Source organism: Tetrao urogallus (genome assembly GCF_951394365.1).
Source record: "Tetrao urogallus genome assembly, chromosome: Z".
Taxonomy (NCBI): Eukaryota; Metazoa; Chordata; class Aves; order Galliformes; family Phasianidae; genus Tetrao; species Tetrao urogallus.
This window is the reverse complement of record NC_136816.1, coordinates 18,582,433-18,602,559: the sequence shown is the minus strand read 5'-3', so window position 1 is coordinate 18,602,559 and position 20,127 is coordinate 18,582,433. Positions and strand designations below refer to the sequence as shown.

At 39.6% G+C, this 20,127-nt stretch overlaps 1 protein-coding gene across 2 annotated transcripts in view; it reads left to right on the top strand.

Moving 5' to 3' along the window:
• Window positions 1-2,161: 2,161 nt before the first annotated feature.
• The window catches only part of PIGG (phosphatidylinositol glycan anchor biosynthesis class G (EMM blood group)), a gene marked incomplete at both ends in the record, with an annotated part of 82,441 nt that continues 64,475 nt past the window's right edge, over window positions 2,162-20,127 (top strand). The window contains 6 exons of one of the 2 annotated variants that reach the window (XM_079548350.1): window positions 2,162-2,327; window positions 6,498-6,703; window positions 7,761-7,970; window positions 9,262-9,450; window positions 11,631-11,772; window positions 14,308-14,520. In XM_079548350.1, coding sequence (XP_079404476.1) covers window positions 2,162-2,327; window positions 6,498-6,703; window positions 7,761-7,970; window positions 9,262-9,450; window positions 11,631-11,772; window positions 14,308-14,520 — 1,126 coding nt within the window. The remainder of the gene's footprint in view (window positions 2,328-6,497; window positions 6,704-7,760; window positions 7,971-9,261; window positions 9,451-11,630; window positions 11,773-14,307; window positions 14,521-20,127) is intronic. The other variant, XM_079548351.1, reaches the window with a different exon arrangement.

The following is a 20,127-nucleotide window of genomic DNA, read 5'->3' as shown; positions in this document are numbered from 1 at the left end:
AAACTTGACACTCATTCTGTACGTTAAAAAGGTGGATTTTATTTACACTGACCTCGTTTCTGGTCCTCCTATTTGCTCCCAATGCAGTATTGAATACATTAGGGACAAGATTAAGAATGATCACTCTGTTTAGAAAAAAAAAAAGGAGTGTTTGTTTAAACCACTGGCATGAGTAGCTGACACATCTGACCTTGTCAAGTTTGGTAAAAAGATACAGGTTTTACACAAATACACTTATAAGCACAGATACATACATACACATGTGGGATCCAGTTAAATTAAGGCCAGAGTGGGGGTACTCCTGAGGCAGTTCAAAGAACTGATAAACTGCAGATCTCCGGAAGTCGTTAACACAGCAGCAGGTGAAGAAATCTGAGATTAGTACTGCATGGGAATAATTCAGAATAATGCTACATTAGACAAGGGGAAAGAAGAAACTGTGTAAATTGTGGCTGTGTTTTGAAACTAGAATAAAATAAATAATTGGGCTTTATTGATTTTCCTTATGCAAAAGGTGATACACAGGAAGGGAAAGAATTAGCAGCAAAAGAAATAAGGAAATAGACATACTTCCATTGTCTATTTCAATTAGTCAGGACACTTCAGGAAAATTGAAGAACACAATGCTGTTCCTGTGCTTACAAGTTGGGGAGCACCCAAGCATTTTATCTATGGTTGCACAAGATGACCAACTGACACAGGATATAAACCAGTTATGCATGACAGAAGAGGTGATGCCCAAAGGTTTGTAATGAACAAACTTGAAATGCACAGCAGTGAATGTGAGTACATCAAACTACAATAGACTCATAACTCACAGACAATTACTCAGCCACACCTGAAGTCCTGTGCTGCACTCAGATTTCTTTCTAGATATTTTGTGACTGCAGTAGAACACAATAACAATGAACTTAAAAAGACGTTGCTGTAAGAGAAGACCAAAAGGTTCTAGGGAAAAAAGCGGTGAGATTTCAACATGCTTAGAGGTAGGTGCTGGTGATTGTAACATATGCCAGTTAGTGCATCCTTATCTGTGGAGAAAGGCCTTTGAATGAACAAACCGCATGTTGTATGAATGAACATACATCTTATGTAAGAATCAGAAGGTATGAACCACGGAAATATTCAGTGTTTGTGGAATTCCTGCTTTCCTCTTAAAAGGGAAAAAGCTGAAGTATTGCTAAGGAAATAAAAATAATGACATTTCTTAGCTGCTGCTCTGTGTTATAAACACAGCCTACATTGGTGTGCCTTTTATTTGCTAGAGAATTAACCTTTCTAATTTTCTGCTTGAACAGTCCCACTCGGGTTCAAGATTTAGAAGACAGCAGGAAATATTCACTGAAAGTAAAAAATACACCTTTTTTAGACATGCAAATAATGTGACTTTGGAAGTGAGATCTATAGACTCTTGATGCATACTTGAAGCATACACACACTAGCCTGGAGTAAAACCCATGTTTTGTTTTGCCCCTTCCTACTTGCTGAAAGCCTTGCAGATCCTCTCTAGATTTTCAATCTTTCTAGCAAAAACGTGCAGTACACAGAAACTCCACAGGCAGAGAAGCAGTAATATCTTTTTAAGTATTTAAGTATCTGTGGCTGCCCCTCTGAATCAAGGAGCACGGTGAGCGTACCATCAGCTCATCTTTGCACAACAGCTTCACTTCCAGTTCCAGAAAATTAACTTTTAGAGCTTTTTTTCCTTCTCATTTATCTTCCTTCATTTGCCATGATATGCTTCCCTCCCAATGGGTTTTGCTAGAAAACGATCCTACACGATGGTATTAAGACGACAAAAGAAAATTCCACTCGTCCAACGCATTCAAACTGACTTCAAAGTTCCCTTCCTGCTCTGCCTGATGCCTTTTGGTGCAGCTTAGTGCAAAATCTCCCTGCGATGCTCTAAACCACAGCTTTCAGACCAGCCCCGTCACAGCCAGAACACCGCACCGCCTCCCGGGCCCGCGGCGCGGAGGCTGCTGGGACATTCCGCCTTCTCCCGTGCGGGGCTCCACTTCCGGCTGGGGGCTGGAGAGCCGCTGGCTGCTGGCCAATAGGAGGGCCGGGCGGGCAGGTGCGGTAGCTGCTGATTGGCCGAAGGGGGGGCGAGGCGGAGGACGCCGGGAGCGGACGGGGCGCAGGCCGGAGAGCGGGCAGGATGCGGTTGCGGCTGCGCTCGGGGGCCTTGGCCGCCGGCTGCCTGTTGGCCGAGGCGCTGGGGGTCGCGCTGTTCCTCCGCGGCTTCTTCCCGCTGCCCGTCCGGTCCCTGCCGCGCGGGGAGGCACGCGCAGCGCCTCCCGCCGAGCCGGCCCCGCCCGGCCCAGGTAGGAGGCTGGGTTGGTCCGCGGTTTCACGGTGCTCTCCGGTGTGCGAGGGCTTCTGTGCTTTGCAGTGCCGTTCCGAGGCGCTGTCGTGTTTCAGAGCCTGCTTCCGAAGTAGCTTAGAACAGAGGTAGTTCTGTAGGTGTAGGGTTGGTCGCTGTCTGCAGTTTCTGCTTGCGAGGAGCCTTAATCATCGACTGTGGATGGTGATGGTGAACCCCTGACCTCCAGAGAACGGCTGCACTGAGCTGTGTTTCAGCCAGGCAAGGTGGCCGGTAGGGCATGTGTCTGCTGCTTGGTAGGACATCTGTCTGCTGGAGCAAGGTTGTGGCGGCCCTAATGAGACCCACTGCTTTTTGCCTCCTGTCATTGCTATTTCTGAGTTATACAAAGGCAGAGCCTTGGAACAGGCTCACTGACTTTGTAGAGGCAATGGTTGGAAGAGACGTTTGCCTAATTCAGATCGTGGCATCACAACATTAGTGAAGCAGAAGCGCTGTAAAGCTCTAATCTTACAGGCTTAAGCTGAGGCTGCTAAACTGCAGTTAAGTATTTAGCTGGAGATTACCAAAAGTGTCAGGGATGTCTGATAGGTTGTGCTATAGAGATCTCAATATCGGGTTTAAGTATGAGTGAAACTTTGTATTCCCATGTGAACGTTAGCAGTAGATGCTGGGGGGGGAAGAGGGACCAGACAATTGGGCTTTGAAAAGTCTGGTTTGACCTGGAGAGTATAAATGTGTGCAGACATCTCTACAAACTCTTAGGTTAAATTTAGATGTGTTTATAATCCTAGGAAAAAATACAGTGATGGGAATGGTTATTTCCTCTCTGGAGTTCTTGTGTTAGAGCTTGAGTGCAGAGTGATCTCTTGGTCTCACTAATAAGCACTTAAAGCCATTGCATTGCTTTCCTAACCTGTGTTAGACAATCATCGAATCAAAGAATGGCGTAGATTGAAAAGAATCTTAAAGATCCTTTAATTCTGATCCCCCTGCCATAGGCAGGGCTGCCCCCCACCAGACCAAGCTGCCCAAGGCCCTGCTCAACCTGGCCTTGAATGCCTGCCAGTTTTGAGCACTCACAGCTCCTCTAGGCAGCTGTGCCAGTGCTTCACTGCCCTCTGAGTAAAGAATTTCCTCCTAATGTGTAACCCAGATCTCCCCTCTTTTTGTTTAAAGTCACTCCCCCATATCCTATCCCCATCAGACCATGTAAAAAGTCCATCCCGCTCCTGCTTATAAGCTCTCTGTAAGTACCAGAAAGGCCACACTGAGGTCTCTACACAACCTTCTCTTCTCCATGCTAAACAATCTCAACTGCCTCAACCTCTCGTTATAAGACAGATGCCTTAGCATCAGCCTCATGGCCTCACCTGTACCTGCTCCAGCAACTCCATCAATGTAATTAGTGAAAGATGTTGAAGAGTGACAGACCCCTGGAAGACAACACCTCCTGTGATCAACCTACACGTGGACATAGAGCCGTTTACAACAACCATCTGACTGCAACCATCCAATTCTTTATCCACTGAATAGTTGTTCCTTCAAATCCATAGCTTTACAATACAGAGTTAACAATGTGATGGGGGAGTATGTAAAAGGCCTTATGCAGGTCTGAGTAAATTATGTCAGTTGTTTTTGTATTGTCCACTGATGCTGTCATTCCATTGTAGAAGGCCACTAGATTGGTCAGGTATGATCTGCCCTTGTTGAAGTGGTGTTGGGTGTCTCATAACCTCCTGGTCTCACGTGTGCCTTAACATCTCTCCCAAGAGGACCTGCTCCATGATCTTCCCAGGCACAGAGGTGAGGCTCGCCAGCCTGTATTTCCCCAGATCTTCCTTTCTCCCTTTCTTAAAAATGGGAGTGATGTTTCTCTTTTTCTAGTCACTGAGGGCTTCACCTGACAGTCATGGCTTTTCTATTAGGACGGTGAGTGACTTGGCAACTTCACTATGCACTTCTTTCAGTACTCTGAGATGCATGTCATCAGGCCCCATAGACTTGTTGCATTCAAGCTCATCAGGTTGTCACAGACTTGCTCTTTTCTTACAGTGGGAGGGATTTTGCTCCCTCAGTCTCTTCTTAGAGGCTCAGGCACGTGAGAGTAATGGGAAGCCTGTCTGCCAGTGAAGACTGAGGTTAAGAGCTAGTTGAGTACCTCAGCCTTTTCCATGTCTTGTTGAAATTTCTCCCTTCTCATTTATTGGAGAGGGGAGGTCTGTCTCTTCTGACCAATATACCTATAGAATCCTTTTGTTATTTTTCACATCCTTCCCCATGTTCATTTCCACTTGCACTTCGGCTTTCCTGATCTCATCTCTGCATGTCTGGATGGCCCTGATCTTTTCTTCTCAGGCCACCCATTCCAGCTTCCACTGTCTGTACATATCCTTTTTTATCTTCAATTTGACCAGCAGTCCTTGCTCAGCCATGCCAATTTCCTGCTTCCTCTGCCTTATTTTCTCTGCTGAGACATGGATAGCTCTTGTGCTGTTGGAAAGGTGTCCTCAAAGAACTGCCTGCTCTGTTCCATTCCTATGTCCCTAAGGAGAGTTTCCCAGCAGATCCCATCTGGTAATTCCTTAACCAGTCTGAGGCTTGTTTTCCTGAAGTTTAGAAGCCTGACTCTGATCTTTGCTAGCTCCTTATTCCTTGAAATCTGACTGCTTCCAGTCTTAATCTCTTTTTAAAAAGCTTGTGGTAGAACCTTCTGTTTTGTTCACTGCTTACAAACATTCCCTTTCACATAAAGTAACTTTTATAAAGAACTGTAGCAGACATAAATAAGCATGCCACATCCTAAGAGGTGCACATGGTATTCAGCAAGTTTTCCTTCCCTAGATAAGTGGGGGAAAGTCAATTGTGAGAGAAACTTAAAGGCACAGTGCATCCAGTTCTGCCTTCTTGTTTTTACCTATGTGAAATGCATGAATGCCAGAGCAAGCCTGCCAATTTAGTAATTCAAGTCATTCAGAAACGACATTTTATTTTTTGTCAAAGTGACTGGGATTTACTTTTTTGTTGTTGAAGTTTCCCTCTCTCCTCTGCTGTGCCCGTCTTTAATTTCTTTACCTGGAAAAATCAGTACCGCTAGTGAGTTCGTGAATGTCAATGTAGTGATGCTTAGGCATGCACCTAAAATACAGTTTCTGAGCTTATTTTTAAATTCTTAGACACAGAACTATCTGTGGTCTTCCCAGCTTATCAACCACTTAATCAGAAACGCATTTTACTCTAAAAGAACACGGAAGCTGTAACTTTATATAATGCATATTACTGATCAACTGCTGTGTTGTCTAGGAAGTCATCTGTGAATGGGATCCACTCTGCTTTTATCTCTGTACTCCTCCTTTGTCTCTTGGTAGAGACATGAGGCCTGTAGAGGTTTGGCCCAAGCCTTCTGCTGTAAAAAGGAAATGTTGCTGTATGACTAAGCTGAATGCAAACGAAGAAAAGAGGTGGGCTTGAAGGCGTGTCATGGGCCATTGCTGGAGGCATGGCTGTGCTGTGCTCTCTGAGCACAAACTAGTTTTTTCAGGGTATTCTGGAATTGGATTTTGGCCCAACAGCTGCTGTTACCTAACTATCCTAGCATGCAAACTTCAACTCAGAAGGATGTGTGTACAAATCTTTTCACTTCCAATGTCAATGAAGTTCTGTTTATTTCTTTGTTACTCCTGCTCTCTGATGGTGAGATTTGATTGAGAGGCACTGCTTGAATTATGTTCTGTTATGCAGGCCTGGATATTAGCACAGGTCAGTGCAGTATTTTTTTTCTTACAGTAACTGTAAATTGGATATATATAGTTCAGTCTAGTTAACTTAACCAGAGAAATTAGAAACTGTTCCTTTCTATCCCTTTGAACTTTCTGTTATGGAGTTTTTTCTCAATTCTTACCGTTTCTTATAGTGCATTGCATTCATTCTTTTATGTTTTTCTTCCTAACTACTGAATTTGTGTCATTCTTGTGGTGGATGACCTGAAAAGTCAACTTCCTCAAATTAGGTCTAATATTTGCCATTCTTTGCAACTTCTTGCTTTGGAATGTAAAGTTAATAAAATAACTTTGAGGCACACATTTCTGTGGTGCAGCTGTCCTTTAACTTATGTCTAGCAAATGTTAAAATTTTTGATGACTTAAAATACATTCTTGTTGTTGTACTTTAGGAATAGTTTCCAACTGGACCAAAATTCCACCACCACTTTTCAAAAAAGTTGTCATTGTCCTGATAGATGCTTTGAGAGATGATTTTGTCTTTGGATCCAAAGGTAAACAGTTCATGCCTTACACTACACAAGTTATTGAAAAAGGGACATCCTACAGTTTCATTGCTGAAGCAAAGCCACCCACTGTGACTATGCCTCGAATTAAGGTAAGTTTCCCTTTAGGGTTGCCTCATTGAAGAAAACTGGAAAGATTGGTTTGTTTCATTTGCTGAGAATTGGTGTAAAAAGGTTTTGTGATATTACTGTTAATCTGTAGCTGGAACTTACTTTGTTGCAGTAATGCATGTGATATGATTGTTATTTGCCTTGACCCAAATGTGCTTCCTGCAGAAAAGGTGGGGCTGCAAAGAAAGTAGAGAGGATAAGTGAGTGGTGGTAGCTTTCACTTACGGCACTTTGCCTTGTTTTGTTCCTTTATTTTATAGCTCAGTGGTAGAAAGCTCTATGAGAATCAGTTGAGGACAGTTATGGCCCTGGTGCCAGCTTAGATGGTGGGCACTGTCTTTTCATTTGTAATCTTGGGAAGGCGGCCACATGGCTAGCAAATTTTCCTATTGTCTTCTTTGCAAGAGCATTTTTGTTAGTGTTTCTCACTCTGTTCTGATGGGAACTTCTGTTGGGAAGTCTAGTTGTATGTAAATTTATGTTGTTCCAACCTCAACATAATTAAAATTTGAGTTTTGTCTGTAAATATTTAGTCATCTTGTTAGTAATGGATCTGAATAGCAAGGCCAGAAAGAGAAGGAGGAGAACACAGTCTGGTAGCTTTTCATAGGTGGACTTCATTTTTTTCCAGAAGTTTCTTATTTCTGTTACGAGCATTCTACCATTGTTAGTTTTGTGTTAGTTTAATTTACTTAAGCCATCTACACAGTCTTACTGGTAATTTACTGAGCCATTAAATGAAGGAAATTTCAACTGGGATACAGAGTGGTTTTGCTTCCCACTGATTAGAAAATGTAATTTTTAATTTCCTCCTAAGCAGGTAGTATTCCTGATGCCATTTGCCAATTCTTGGCATCGTATTGTGACAGTTGGTATGATGTGGCATGGTCGCTCATATGTTCTTTTGCCCTATAGTTTCAATGACTACATACAGTAATCTCTTTCCTCTCTGCTTCATTATTTTCTCTAACACTAATATTTTATTTTGGGTACTGTAAACTTTTCAGTTTCTGTTAATACATCTCTTGTTTTATATAGGCTTTGATGACGGGTAGCATTCCTGGTTTCATTGATGTTGTTGTGAACCTCAACTCTCCAGCTCTAATGAGTGACAATCTAATATGGCAGGCAAAAGCAGCTGGGAAAAGAATAATCTTTTATGGTGATGATACTTGGGTAAAATTGTTTCCAAAGCATTTTGTGGAATATGATGGAACAACGTCCTTTTTTGTGTCAGATTTTACAGAGGTGAGAGGCTTTTTATAATCTCAAGTTAAATAATGTGTGTACAAACACGTAGTGACGACTTTGGAAAATGGAAGAATGAGACTATCCTTGTTTTGAAACACTAACCTGGCAAATAAATAGAAATTGAATTGTGTCTTTTCGGTATTGACAGTCTTGAGCTAAAGACTTCAATTCTTCATGCACAGGGCATTGGAAGTGTTTGGGTCATACAGTAATGGGTGATGCATTACCTACCACGTTTAAAAATGTCACTATCCATGGTTCTGGTTTCCTAGTGCATTTGTAGAACAGGCCATCTTTAAAAGGCCTGCTAATAGATTGTCTTCTTCTCCTGGAGGCATATTTTCTACAGTATTGCTTTTTTAGGTTTAAGATGAGCAGTGTTTCAATGCTTTGGAAAAGATGGAACATAAACAGTAAACAAAACAAATTGTGAAAATTCTTTTTCTGAGAATACTCAAAGAGTAAATGGGCTAGCAGTTCTAACTCATGTTTTGAAACTGATTTGTGAAATCTTGTGCCACTAACCCAATGCTACTGCCATATATACTTTTTCATGTTTAAGGAAGTTAGATAGGCCTATTGTGAATGAAAAATACTTCTAATTGGTTGTCTTAATAAGCCTTGTGGAAGATTCAAAGCTTGCAGAGTGAAATGAAGCAAATGTGTTGCTAGATCTGATGTTGCAGATGCAATGTTTAAGTGTTTTTAATACTCAGGGGAATTGCATGTAACTAAAATGAATTTTTAACTTAGACAGGAGAACTTGGGATAGACACCAAACAGAATTTTTTTTAATATTTAATTATTGCTATGCAGACAGTTTGTTTTTTTTTTTTTTTGCCAGCACTGTTTTTCTCTTCTGTATTTCCTAGCTCCAAAGAAAGGCTGTTCCCTGTACCTGCTTCTCAGAAGCGATGAATAAGAGGTGTGAAAGGTGAAAGTGATTAAAAATGTTTTGAAAGAGTTTTCAGAAGTGTCTGTGAAAGCTTGTCAGTTCTGTATTCTCTGCTTTATGTAATCTGGTCTTTGACAAACAAGAGGGATTGAAATGGGGTGAAGAATCTTTTTTTTTTTTTTTTTTTAAGGTAGTCTTTAACTCTGCCTAGCAATGAAGTGATCAATCTGATTTTTTTTTTTCTTTTAACTTTGTGAATGACTAACCCTCGTTATCTTTTAGAGAACTTTCATGAGCAGTACAAAATAATCTTTTTATGCTTTATACAGAAGGGAAATATTCTATGCTTTTTACAAAAGGGAAATTATTATTTGTTTTCCTTTTGTTTCTGAGGTTGATGATAATGTTACTAGACATTTGGATAGAGTGTTGAAGAGAGAAGACTGGGATCTCTTAATATTACATTACCTCGGATTGGACCATATTGGACATATGACTGGGCCAAACAGCCCACTAGTGGGACCAAAACTTCGTGAAATGGACAATGTCTTGAAGAAGATTCATATTTCTCTTCTGTCAAAGGTAATATATCTTGTTTTTGGATGAAAATCTGGCTTTTATAGAATTGTATTGCATTAATAGTATTCAATGCCATTGCCTGTTCATGAGTAGTAGTTTATTCTTATATGGAGGTGAGTGTCTTTCTATTCTTTTTCCTTTCCTGCCTGTTCTCCAGTTAACAATGATTGCATTGTTAATAGCATTTTAAAGGATTTACTATCTGACATAAGTAACATCTATTAACTGCAACTACTGAATAGTTGTGGGAAATAATTTCTGCTCGATCTGCAGGAAGAGAAGTGGAATATGAGCAAAAATTCTTATTGCTCATGAATTAAAATGGTAGTTGATGTCCTTTTTAGTAATTTAATGTAGCAGAGCAGTAATGGGTTTATGTAGCTATGTGTCTTGTTTTTATAATTAGGAAGGTATTCCTAATTTTCAGATATTGAAAAGTATCAAATAGAAGTGGAGTTTGTAGATGTTTTTTCTCAACATAGAACATCAAATTAGCAAATCTGAGTCTGTTTTTAGAGTTGGAGGTAGAAACTTATCTAAATTGTCTGGATGTTGAAATGTACAATCCTAATTCCAAGTGGCCTTAAGCTTATTTATTTTTTTAGACAGCTGCAGTTCAGATAGCTCCTCATAAAACTTCAGTAGTGTATCTGTACAAATGGATAGCGTAAAATTAAAGGAAAAGTTATAATGCTGTTTGTGAAGGTTATAATCACATGTATCTCGGTGCACTTTTTATGCAATGATTTTGCTGACAATCTGCAAATCTTTCTTGCAGTTTTAGAATAAGGAAATAAGGAAAGCAATTTTCTTCTGAATGTAGCAGGTACTGGAGATGACAAAAAACTGTTTTGTTATGAAATGACAACATTTGTTGTCTTTTATTTGACAGCTCAGAAGTGCTGGACAGGCCTTGCTTATGCTTCTGTTTCTCTGCTTTCAAAAATAGACATAATTTGATATCAGTCATGTCAAATTTCTACCCCAAAAACACTTGAAAGATTAGAGAATTTGAATTTAACCATCTAAGATTTCTCTTTATCGTTTAAAACTTTAAATGTTATAACTTAAAATCTAAAATGGAAGTGTAGAATTAATTTTGTTCATTTTACTAGTTAACTAATTTCCTTTGACCCTGCTCAAATCTTTTTTAGCACATTGCTTACAGTAAGATTTATAAAATAGAGTTATTATTACACTTACTGATATTTTTAGTATTAATATTTTTCTAATTAAAGTCTCACTGAAGCTGAAGATGGAGTTCAGCTGGTGGGAACAGACTTCTTTCTGTGTTACTGTTCCTGTACTGCTGATTTTCTTCAAAAAGTCAGACTCTTCTGACTTTGTAAATCGGTTATATTCATTATTTCAGAGTCTTTTTCATGGTAGTGTTATAATGATACATACTTCTGCCTTAACTTAAAAATAAATAAATATTTGCTGCTCAATGCTTAGATGTTTCCTGGTGATCTGCTCTGGCTGTTGACAGCCAGTTTTGAAATCTGAATTCATTTCAGTAAATATTCATGCTTGAAGGTGTTAGAGGTGATGGAGCATATATAGATAGACATATACACATATGCACACACACAAACAGGTCCGGCAAAAGTGTAATGTCTCCTGTTCATTCCCATGGAAAATAAAATGGGTACAAACACCACAGTAACACTGTTTCATAGAGCAAATTCTCCTCTACAGAAACTTTTTCCACATAGTCATTGTCAGTAGCTGCATAGTTCCACCAGGGATGAGCAAAAGTGTGCATACCACACTTGTAACAATCTGCACTAGCAGAGGTGACCCACTGCTGCAGTTGCCACTGCTGAAATGCACCTCCCACTGCCTTAGTGTGCTCACATCCACTCTTGGGTCTCCATGAAGTTCAGCAAGCGTCGGTGAATGTCAGTGGATTGCCTTTTTCCACAAGTTGGAATTCAGTGACTCACCTTTGCTTCATCTACACTTCCACGTTGGATGCCATTGTGTCAGTGTCCCTCTGCTGCCATCTGTCACATGGCAACAACATGTAACGGGGTATTGGCGGGAAGGTTCAACCTCTACTGCCGTCCTGTTAACATCCACCTCTTGAGGGCATGGGCCAACGTAATGAAATAGGAAACATTGCTTTCAGAGCAACAAACATGTATTGTTCGTGTATTAAACTTTATTACTGTGGCTTGCAGGAAGGAGAGGCTTCTCTGCCCAGTTTGCTGGTTGTTTGTGGGGATCACGGGATGTCTGAAACAGGCAGTCACGGTGGTTCTTCAGAAGGTGAAGTGCACACACCGCTGCTATTTATCAGCTCTGCTTTTGAAAAGAGAAGTGGTAAGGATCAAAAGAACCTCGGTTTTCTAGGATATCATTGTTAGAACATTTCTGATTTATCTTCAATTTATGTTATTCCTGGAAAATAATGTGTTTTTATCATGTTATCATCCTGGTGGTGGAATTTAGCTCACTATTAGTTCTACACATCTGTCAAGATAACATGTTCTTTGTGATCTGTTTTTTAGAGTTTTCGTCTGTGGCATGTTGAATGTGTGGCTTAAGCTGTGTAACCACAGGCAGAATTAGGTATTTCTCAGGTTAAAGCAGGATAGAGCTGCAGAAGTTTTTAATGTTCAGTACTAGTGAGATCACTTGTCTGGATCACAGAGTACTGGTAAATAGATATGATTAGAACCTAAGTCCTGCTTGAAGTGAGTTTTAACTTTTGTCAGTCTTGGCATTAGAATCATCGCTTTTGTCATCTGGTTGTCAACATATATCTGTAACATTTATAATGGAAGAACTTCCCTGAGAGCTTTGGTCAGCTCCATGACCAAACATTTGAAGATTTCAAGAACTCTTCTGGCAATCTTTTTTCTGGCCTCCGTTCTTCCATTTCAAACAGCTGAGACAGAAGAATAAATGCCATTTTTGTGTGATGGGAATAACAGGAAAGAAGAAGAATTGTTCTTGTTAAAAGGAGGGAGATGACAGCAAAGAAAACAGAACCACTGATTGCGAAGTATCTAAGGAAGGAATATGAAACATGAGTGTATTTCCTGTATTGGACAGGCAGTTCATTTTTTATTGTTACGTTGAGCTTGTCTGCTTCTGAAGCTCACTCTCTAGTTGTATTATACGGTTTAAGATAAGAGGAATGAAGGGAATGGTGTGGTAGTTTGTGTAGCTTAAAATATCTTTCTGAAATAAACACACTGAGTTAATAAGTGAAGCATAGCTAGGAATGAACATTTTCTTCAAAATAATACTTCCCTTCTGCCTTTCATTACGCCTCTTGTCCATTTTCATCTCTTTTCCTGCTTGCCAAACCTTGCCTTATTTATTTTTCTGGAGGTTCCTGCAGCACAATTAAAGTACATTTATCTGTCTATCACTTGTAAAGATCATATCCAGCAGTAGTAGAAAAGATTGCCTGAAATGTCCTTGGACTCTTCAGATAGAAAAGCAAAATACATTGAGAAGCTGACTAAGCAAGGTAAGTTTTTGGTTTATAAGTGACACTGATATATGTTGACAACCAAGCCACAGGTGTTGATCCTGTAAATGCAATTTCTTATTCGTTTGGATTAGTTTGTTACATTTAAACTGAACATGCAGTTTTTACAATATGATAAAATATAGCTAGTCAACTGTCTTTTCAGAGCAAGTCACATTAAAGTGTGATTTTTATCATATTTTTAATATCCAACAGTTTACTTCTTATTGCTGTAGTAGGCAAAATTCTATTGATTGCTGCTTATAATTCTACTGAAAATGAAATGTATTGTGGTTGAAACTACAGACCTCAAAATAGTAATCCTTCAGGCTTTCACTTTTAACGTGTGATCTGAATATTAATTTTTGTAGTCTTCTGCACAGTTATGCCACCCATGACTGACTAGAGGTAGCTGGTCTTTCTTTTACTTTTTATATAACTATTTAAAAACTTGCCTTAAAGATGAAATCTGAAATATGCTGACATACAAACACTCATGCAAAGAGGATTTAGGGATTATAGATGACATTCTAAACAAGTATGAGATTAATCACAGATTGATGAGAAACGAGAGATGAAACACTAATTCTCTTAAAGGGAGCCTTGAGAGTAATAAGCACTGTATATCATTTATTTTCATGTATAAGTCAAAATACTCACTGCCAGGATTTGCAAAGAGAACTAAGAGCATGGTTAAAGACTCTGTTATGTAACTAATAAAGCATAGGAAGAAACACTTGGTGTTGCAATTTTAAATAATTACATACATTGAATGAAATCTCTCATCTGCAAAGAAGACTGAGAACTGCAGTCAGATAATGGCATCTTTATACTTTAAATTCTCAGCCTTTGCTTGCATGGAGCTCCAGGACTTAGGACTCAATGTTCCTTTACCTGACCTCCAGTTCTGTTTGTCCAGCGAGCTAATATGACAACAGCAATTTGATATTAATTAATATCAAGAGGAATTTAGAATACTGTCAGCATTACATTAGATTCTCATTCTTCATTTATGCATTAATCAGTCTACTGTAATGTTCTCTGTTCTTTCTAATCTGAACGTCATCAAACTCTCTCAGGATTTAACTGAGACTTGATACCATTAAGTAGTCTCCTGGACAATCTTTATACATACTTGTGTAACATTCATGTTCTGTTTCTAGTAATTGCACACATTGAAGAATTATTTTTTTCTGAGAATTTAATAAATTCTGATTTTACAACAAAAAAGATCACTCTGTAGCTCTCTTGAAATAGTTGTAACAGCAGAGAAAATACTTTTTAACTAAGATGTCCAGCTTTTGCCGTTTTTTGAACTAATCATTGAAGTAATTGAAGGGGTTTTTTTTGTTTGTTTGTTTTTTTGTTGATTGTAGGTCCTCTAACCCAACTTGAACTTGTGCAACAAACCGATTTGGCTAGTACACTGGCAGTAGGTCTTGGTCTACCAATTTCAAGAAACAATGTTGGGAACATTATATTACCAGTTGTGGGAAGCAAGACCATGAGAGAACAACTACGCTTCTTGCACATGAATGGGTTCCAGCTCAGCACACTGTTGCAAGAGAATACACCTGCCTATGAAAAAGGTAAATAATCTGAAAAAACAATAAATGAAAAGAAGGATATTTACCTAATAATGTGATATTCTTTCTAACAGAGTTTGGGGTTTTTACGTTAAATAATTTAAGTGTGACACTGCAAATCAGCCATTTAATTGAGAGCAATATTTAGAGTAATAATGTGGAATTTGCTCTTCACTGTTATTTATTCCAGCACACTGCTTCTGAATGAACATTGTTTAATAAAAATGTTCAGTACCCCTACTAGTAGATGAAAGAGCAGAAATAATGATGGAGGGGTAAGATTAAAGTAAAAACTACCTGTGTAGTTAAATCTCAGTGTTTTCATGCATACTTTTGTGTACATGTGTATTTTTGAGGTACAGGGCACTGATTCTGAGCACTATTTGAAGGAATAGCACAACGGAATTTATTTTCTGGCTTAGAAAGTCTATGTCCAATAATGTTGGGAAATAATTTACGATGAGTTTCTTTCCTTTTTTCCTTTTTTTTTCTTTTGTGTGAGTTTACATGGGAGTGAGAACTCAAAGAAATGCAAAATTGCCAGTTAAAAGTACATCTAGATGTACAATTAGATGTTTGTATATGTTAGGTGGAGAGAACAAAAAACGAGGTTGGAAAAATAACCAAAACATCATGTGTCTACCCTAGCAAAGCATAATACTCGTTTAAGAAGCTTGTTAGAGACAAGCAGCATAAGTAAGCAAGTTAATATAAATATGTGAATAAAACTTAAAATAGAGGTTGCAGGTGGATATTTTACCCTAGACATTAGAAAGCATTGATTTTAAAGTGATTGTGAAGCCTGAAGTCCTTGTCGCTTGACTGTGTCTGAATCGCATAAATAGCTGCACAGGAATGTGAAGTTGTAATACAAGTATGAATAGTTAAAATGGAAGACCATGTGAAGTTCAGCAAAATGATCACTGTAGATCAAGAAATAATTATCTTTCAACATCATGGCTTCTAATCATAATTAAACCCTGTCCAGTAGCCTGTTAAAACAAATGTTGCCCATGGTAGTGAAATGTTAGTGTAGATAATGCTATGATAATAAAGTCCTATACTGATATTTTTTCCTCCAGCAAATGGGTCAAATAAAGGAACTCACTATGTTGGTATAGTTTGGAATATGGCTTTTTTTTAATTGAAAATTCCAACACAAAACTCCATTTGACTGTTTCTTCAAGCACTGGTGAAGCAGGCTGAAGTTTCTTCCAGATTCTGTTTTTACTTCATTTTTTCCAGGGACAGCATTATTTCAACTTGTAGCTTTCCTTTGAGAAAAGAAATAAAAATTACTCAAGTTGGAGGAAATGTAAAGTTTTTTATGCTACTTGCTTGTGACTGTGAACTGCTATGAGGAGTGCTATACTACTGGAGATAGGACAGTAGTGGGCAGCTGAGCCTCTGTGATTAGGTTCTCTCTTTTCAGTAACATAGCCTCTGTAAGATGGAATCAGACCTAAGTCCCTGTAGTTTTTTGTTCAGTTTCTTAAGATGAATTTTCTATGTTGCTGTACATGTATTAAGGAGTCTTGCTGTTCTCACAGGTTCCTAGATAAGTAAGGCTTTATCTTAATACACAACTGTAGGAAACTTTGAGTACCACTGAGACTGGCAGGGGAATAAAAGATGTCTGGCTGTTTATTTAGTGGTAAGGTTCATTAATGTGGATACTTGAGTCCATAGAAATACTGAAAAGTCACTAAATTGGTGACTAATGCTGCCTGTAGTTCCAAAGTCTGGATGGATGGTGCTTAGCTTTGGGTTGTTTGGTAACTGAGGGTAAATACTATTCCATATTTCACGCCACCTTACAAAATGTCTGACTTGGCAGATAAATGGAGAGAATTGGATGTCGTTTGTGTCGTCACAATAGCCTTGGTAGCATGTTTGTCTCCCATAATATACTTTGAGATGAATATGCATTACAGGTTAGATAAATGAACGGTCAATGCAGAAAAGTGGCTAAACTGCCAGGCTCAGAGGGCTGTGATCAGTTGTGATCAGTCACAAAGCCAAGCTGAGGTCCAGCCACTAGTGCAGATCCCAACAGTACTGAGGCCAGTACTGTTGAACATCTTCAGCAATACTGCAGATGGTGCAGAACTTGAAGAAAGATACAGCAGATGAGTTTGGTGCTATTAATACAAACTGGAGAAATGGCCTGACCTCATGAAGTTCAGCAAAGAGAAATGCATCCAGGGAGAAGAAAATGCAGGTTTGATGCTGAGTGCCTGAAGAGCAGCTTGATGGAAAAAGACAAGGGGTCTTGTGGATATGATGTTGAACGTAAACCAGCAATACATCATTGTGAAAAGAAGGCCAACAGTATACAGGGCTTTTTTTTTTCTCTTTCCTCAGTTATAGTCATATCACGTGTGGGGTCACTGACCCAACTCTGGCTTCCCCAGTGTAAGGAGGATGTGGACATTGTAATCTAATGAGTGAGAGAACTGGAACATCTGTCATATACTAGGAGAGGGGCAGAGGATGCTTGGGCTGTTCAGCTTGGAGAAAAGAAGACATGGGAAAGACTATAGCAATGTATATAATGCCTGAAGGAAGGAAATAAAAAAGACTAAACCAAACTAAATTTGGTGCTTGGTGAGTGAATAAGAGGCATTAAACTTAAATGAAAGGAAACATTTTTCTGTAAGGGTAGTAGTACACTAGAGTAAGTTGCATGTAGAATTCGTGTAGTTTCTGTATTTGCAGCCATTCAAGATGTGACTGGGCATAGTTCTAAACAGTGTTCTAGTTCTGTTCTGGGCCTTCTGGTTCTTTTTTGTGAACCACCTGCACACTCATTTGAGGTGTGCTGACAAATCTTGGGCCATACTATTTCGGAGTTCTGTGGGTGGAGTGTGCTATCAAGTTTTTTGAGGATAAGAATCCTCAGTAATTACCCAATTAAACATCTCACTCATTTGCAAACTAAAAGTTGAAAATTTCTATTTCATATTCTTGGTTAGTGACAACTGGCAGATGATGAAATTTCAGTTGAATTCTGAGCAGAATTTTTTTTTTTTTTTTAATATAATTGTTATTCATAGAATTTTAGAACAGTCCATGCAGTCCACTGCATCTAGAAGAGCACTCTTGAGTGTGTGACAGTGTTCTTACCTCAGTGTGGTGGGCAGTGGTAGGAGATAGTACTACTTCCTTCCTGTTCTAAACTGCAGATCATTCATCTGAATTATCTTACACAACTAGGGCTGTTTCTGTACAAGGCAGACTGTGGTAGAACAAAAAGCCATACTTGAGTACAAGCTGGATATTAATAAAATGAATGTCCACTCTTTAGTTTGGTCCCAATCTTAAGCTTGTGTTATGTGTTTATATTGAACAAAATAATTTGCTGATTTCTGAGATTTATGTACTGAAACTGGAGAAGTTGCCTCTACATCATAAATTCATTTCATTAAGAACTTTGATAAATATACGATTGCTGCCTGTGACTATAATTAAATAAAACTATCAACCAGGTGCTTGGGAAGCGTAACCAAGAGAGATGCAGAAGAGTGAAATAAATATGCTAAAAGGAATACAGAAGGAGACTGGGGGGGGTTGAAAAAAAAAAAGAAATGGAATTGGATCAGGAACAGAAGTTGCAGACAGAAATTACTTAGATTTCAAAATATAACTTGGGCAAATTTTAGTGTTCTGTATAATATAATGGTGCTGTGCCAAATCTTGGTTTGATTGAAGCTCATTTTAGATAATCCATTCTGGATTTCTGGATTTCCTCAAAAGTATGAATGTTTAACTCTCATTTCAAGTAAGAGTTACTTGAATTTACATACCAGAAGAAAAACTTTCTAGGGAATTCGCTGTTTAAGAGTTATGTTGTGAAAGTCTTAGTGCACACTGGCAGCTCTCTTGATATGCAGGTGTTTGCTGCTGATTGAACTGTACTCACCAGCAGATACCTGTAAGCCTCCAGTGTAGTATAACCAGTATATTTTTTTAATATAATTCATTTGGAAAAGATCATTAATTCCAACTGTCTGACTATTTCAAGGCTAAACAGAGTTAAAGGACATTAATGAGGGCACTGTCCAATTGTCTCTTGCAGACTGTCAGCCATGGGGCTCCAACCATTTCTCTAGCAAGTCTGTTCCATTGTTTGACCTTGTAAATTTTTCATAATGCTGAGCCTGAACCTCACCTGGTACAGCTTTGTGCCATTGCCTACTACTCGGCTCTTGTGAGGCCCCATCTGGAGTACTGTGTCCAGGTGTGGAGCCCTCAGTACAAGAAAGACATGGAGATTTTGGAAAGGGTCCAGAGGAGGGCGACTAAGATGATCAGGGGGCTGGAGCACCTCCCCTATGAGGACAGGCTGAGGGAGTTGGGCTTGTTCAGCCTGGAGAAGAGAAGGCTGCGGGGCGACCTCATTGCAGCCTATCAATACCTGAAGGGAACCTACACCCAGGAGGGGAGTAAACTCTTCAAAAGGGCTGACAATAGCAGGACTAGGGGAAATGGATCCAAGTTGAAGGAGGGAAGATTTAGGTTGGATGTTAGGGGGAAGTTCTTTACAAGGAGAGTGGTTAGGCCCTGGAACGGGCTGCCCAGGGAGGTTGTGGATGCCCCGTCCTTGGACGTGTTCAAGGCCAGGTTGGACGGGGTCCTGAGCAACCTGATCTAAATGTGTCTGTTTGGTGGCCCTGCTAGGCAGGGGGGTTGGAACTACATGATCCTTGAGGTCCCTTCCAACCCGGGTGATTCTGTGATTCTGTGATTGCCTTGCATCCTATCATGAGTCACTGGAGAGAAGAGGAGAAGAGAGCTCTGGTACCTCCCAGTCCCCTTCCCCTCCTCAAAAATTGCACAGAGCAATGATGAGATCTCTCGGCCTCCTTTTCTTTAAACCAGATAGCTCAAGTGTCCTCAAGGTCACTTCATAGAACATGTCATCCAGCCTGTGTCCTCTGGATACTTTAAAGGACTTCAACATGCTTGTCATACGGTAGAGACCAGAACTGCACACAGTCTTCAGAAAGGTGCTAAAAATATGGGGACATTCACGTCTTTTAATTGGATAGCTGTGCTGTGTTTACTGCACCCCAAAATGCGGTTTGTCCTTTGGCTGCCAGGCACGGTGCTGGCTTGCGCTGAGCTGATGTTACTGGCATTGCCAGGTCCCTTCCTGCTGTACTGCTCTTGAGGCACTCATCTCCCATCTGTGCCTATGTCTGGCATTGCCTTGTCCTAGGTGCAGAACACGGCATTTTTCTTTACTGAATTTTGTGGTGCTGATGATTGTCCAGTGCTCCAGTGTATCTAGATCCATCTGCAAGGACTCTTGTCCCTCCAGGAAGTCAACAGTGCCTTTCAGTTTAGTGACCTTGCCAAGGCACTCCACTCATGCATCATTCATCATAATAACGTTGAACAGAACTGGCCTTAGGACTGAGCTCTGCGAAACACCAACTACTGGTTACTTTAACCCTTGCTTTTTGAAACACCACAGTAAATGTTTAGCTTACTTTTTAAGTAGGAAGTTAAGAAATTAAAGTTAGGAGGACAGTGTTAGGCTTGTTAAATAACCATTTCCAGATTGTTCTTTTTGCCCTTGTTATTAATTTCATAGTGTGAAATAGC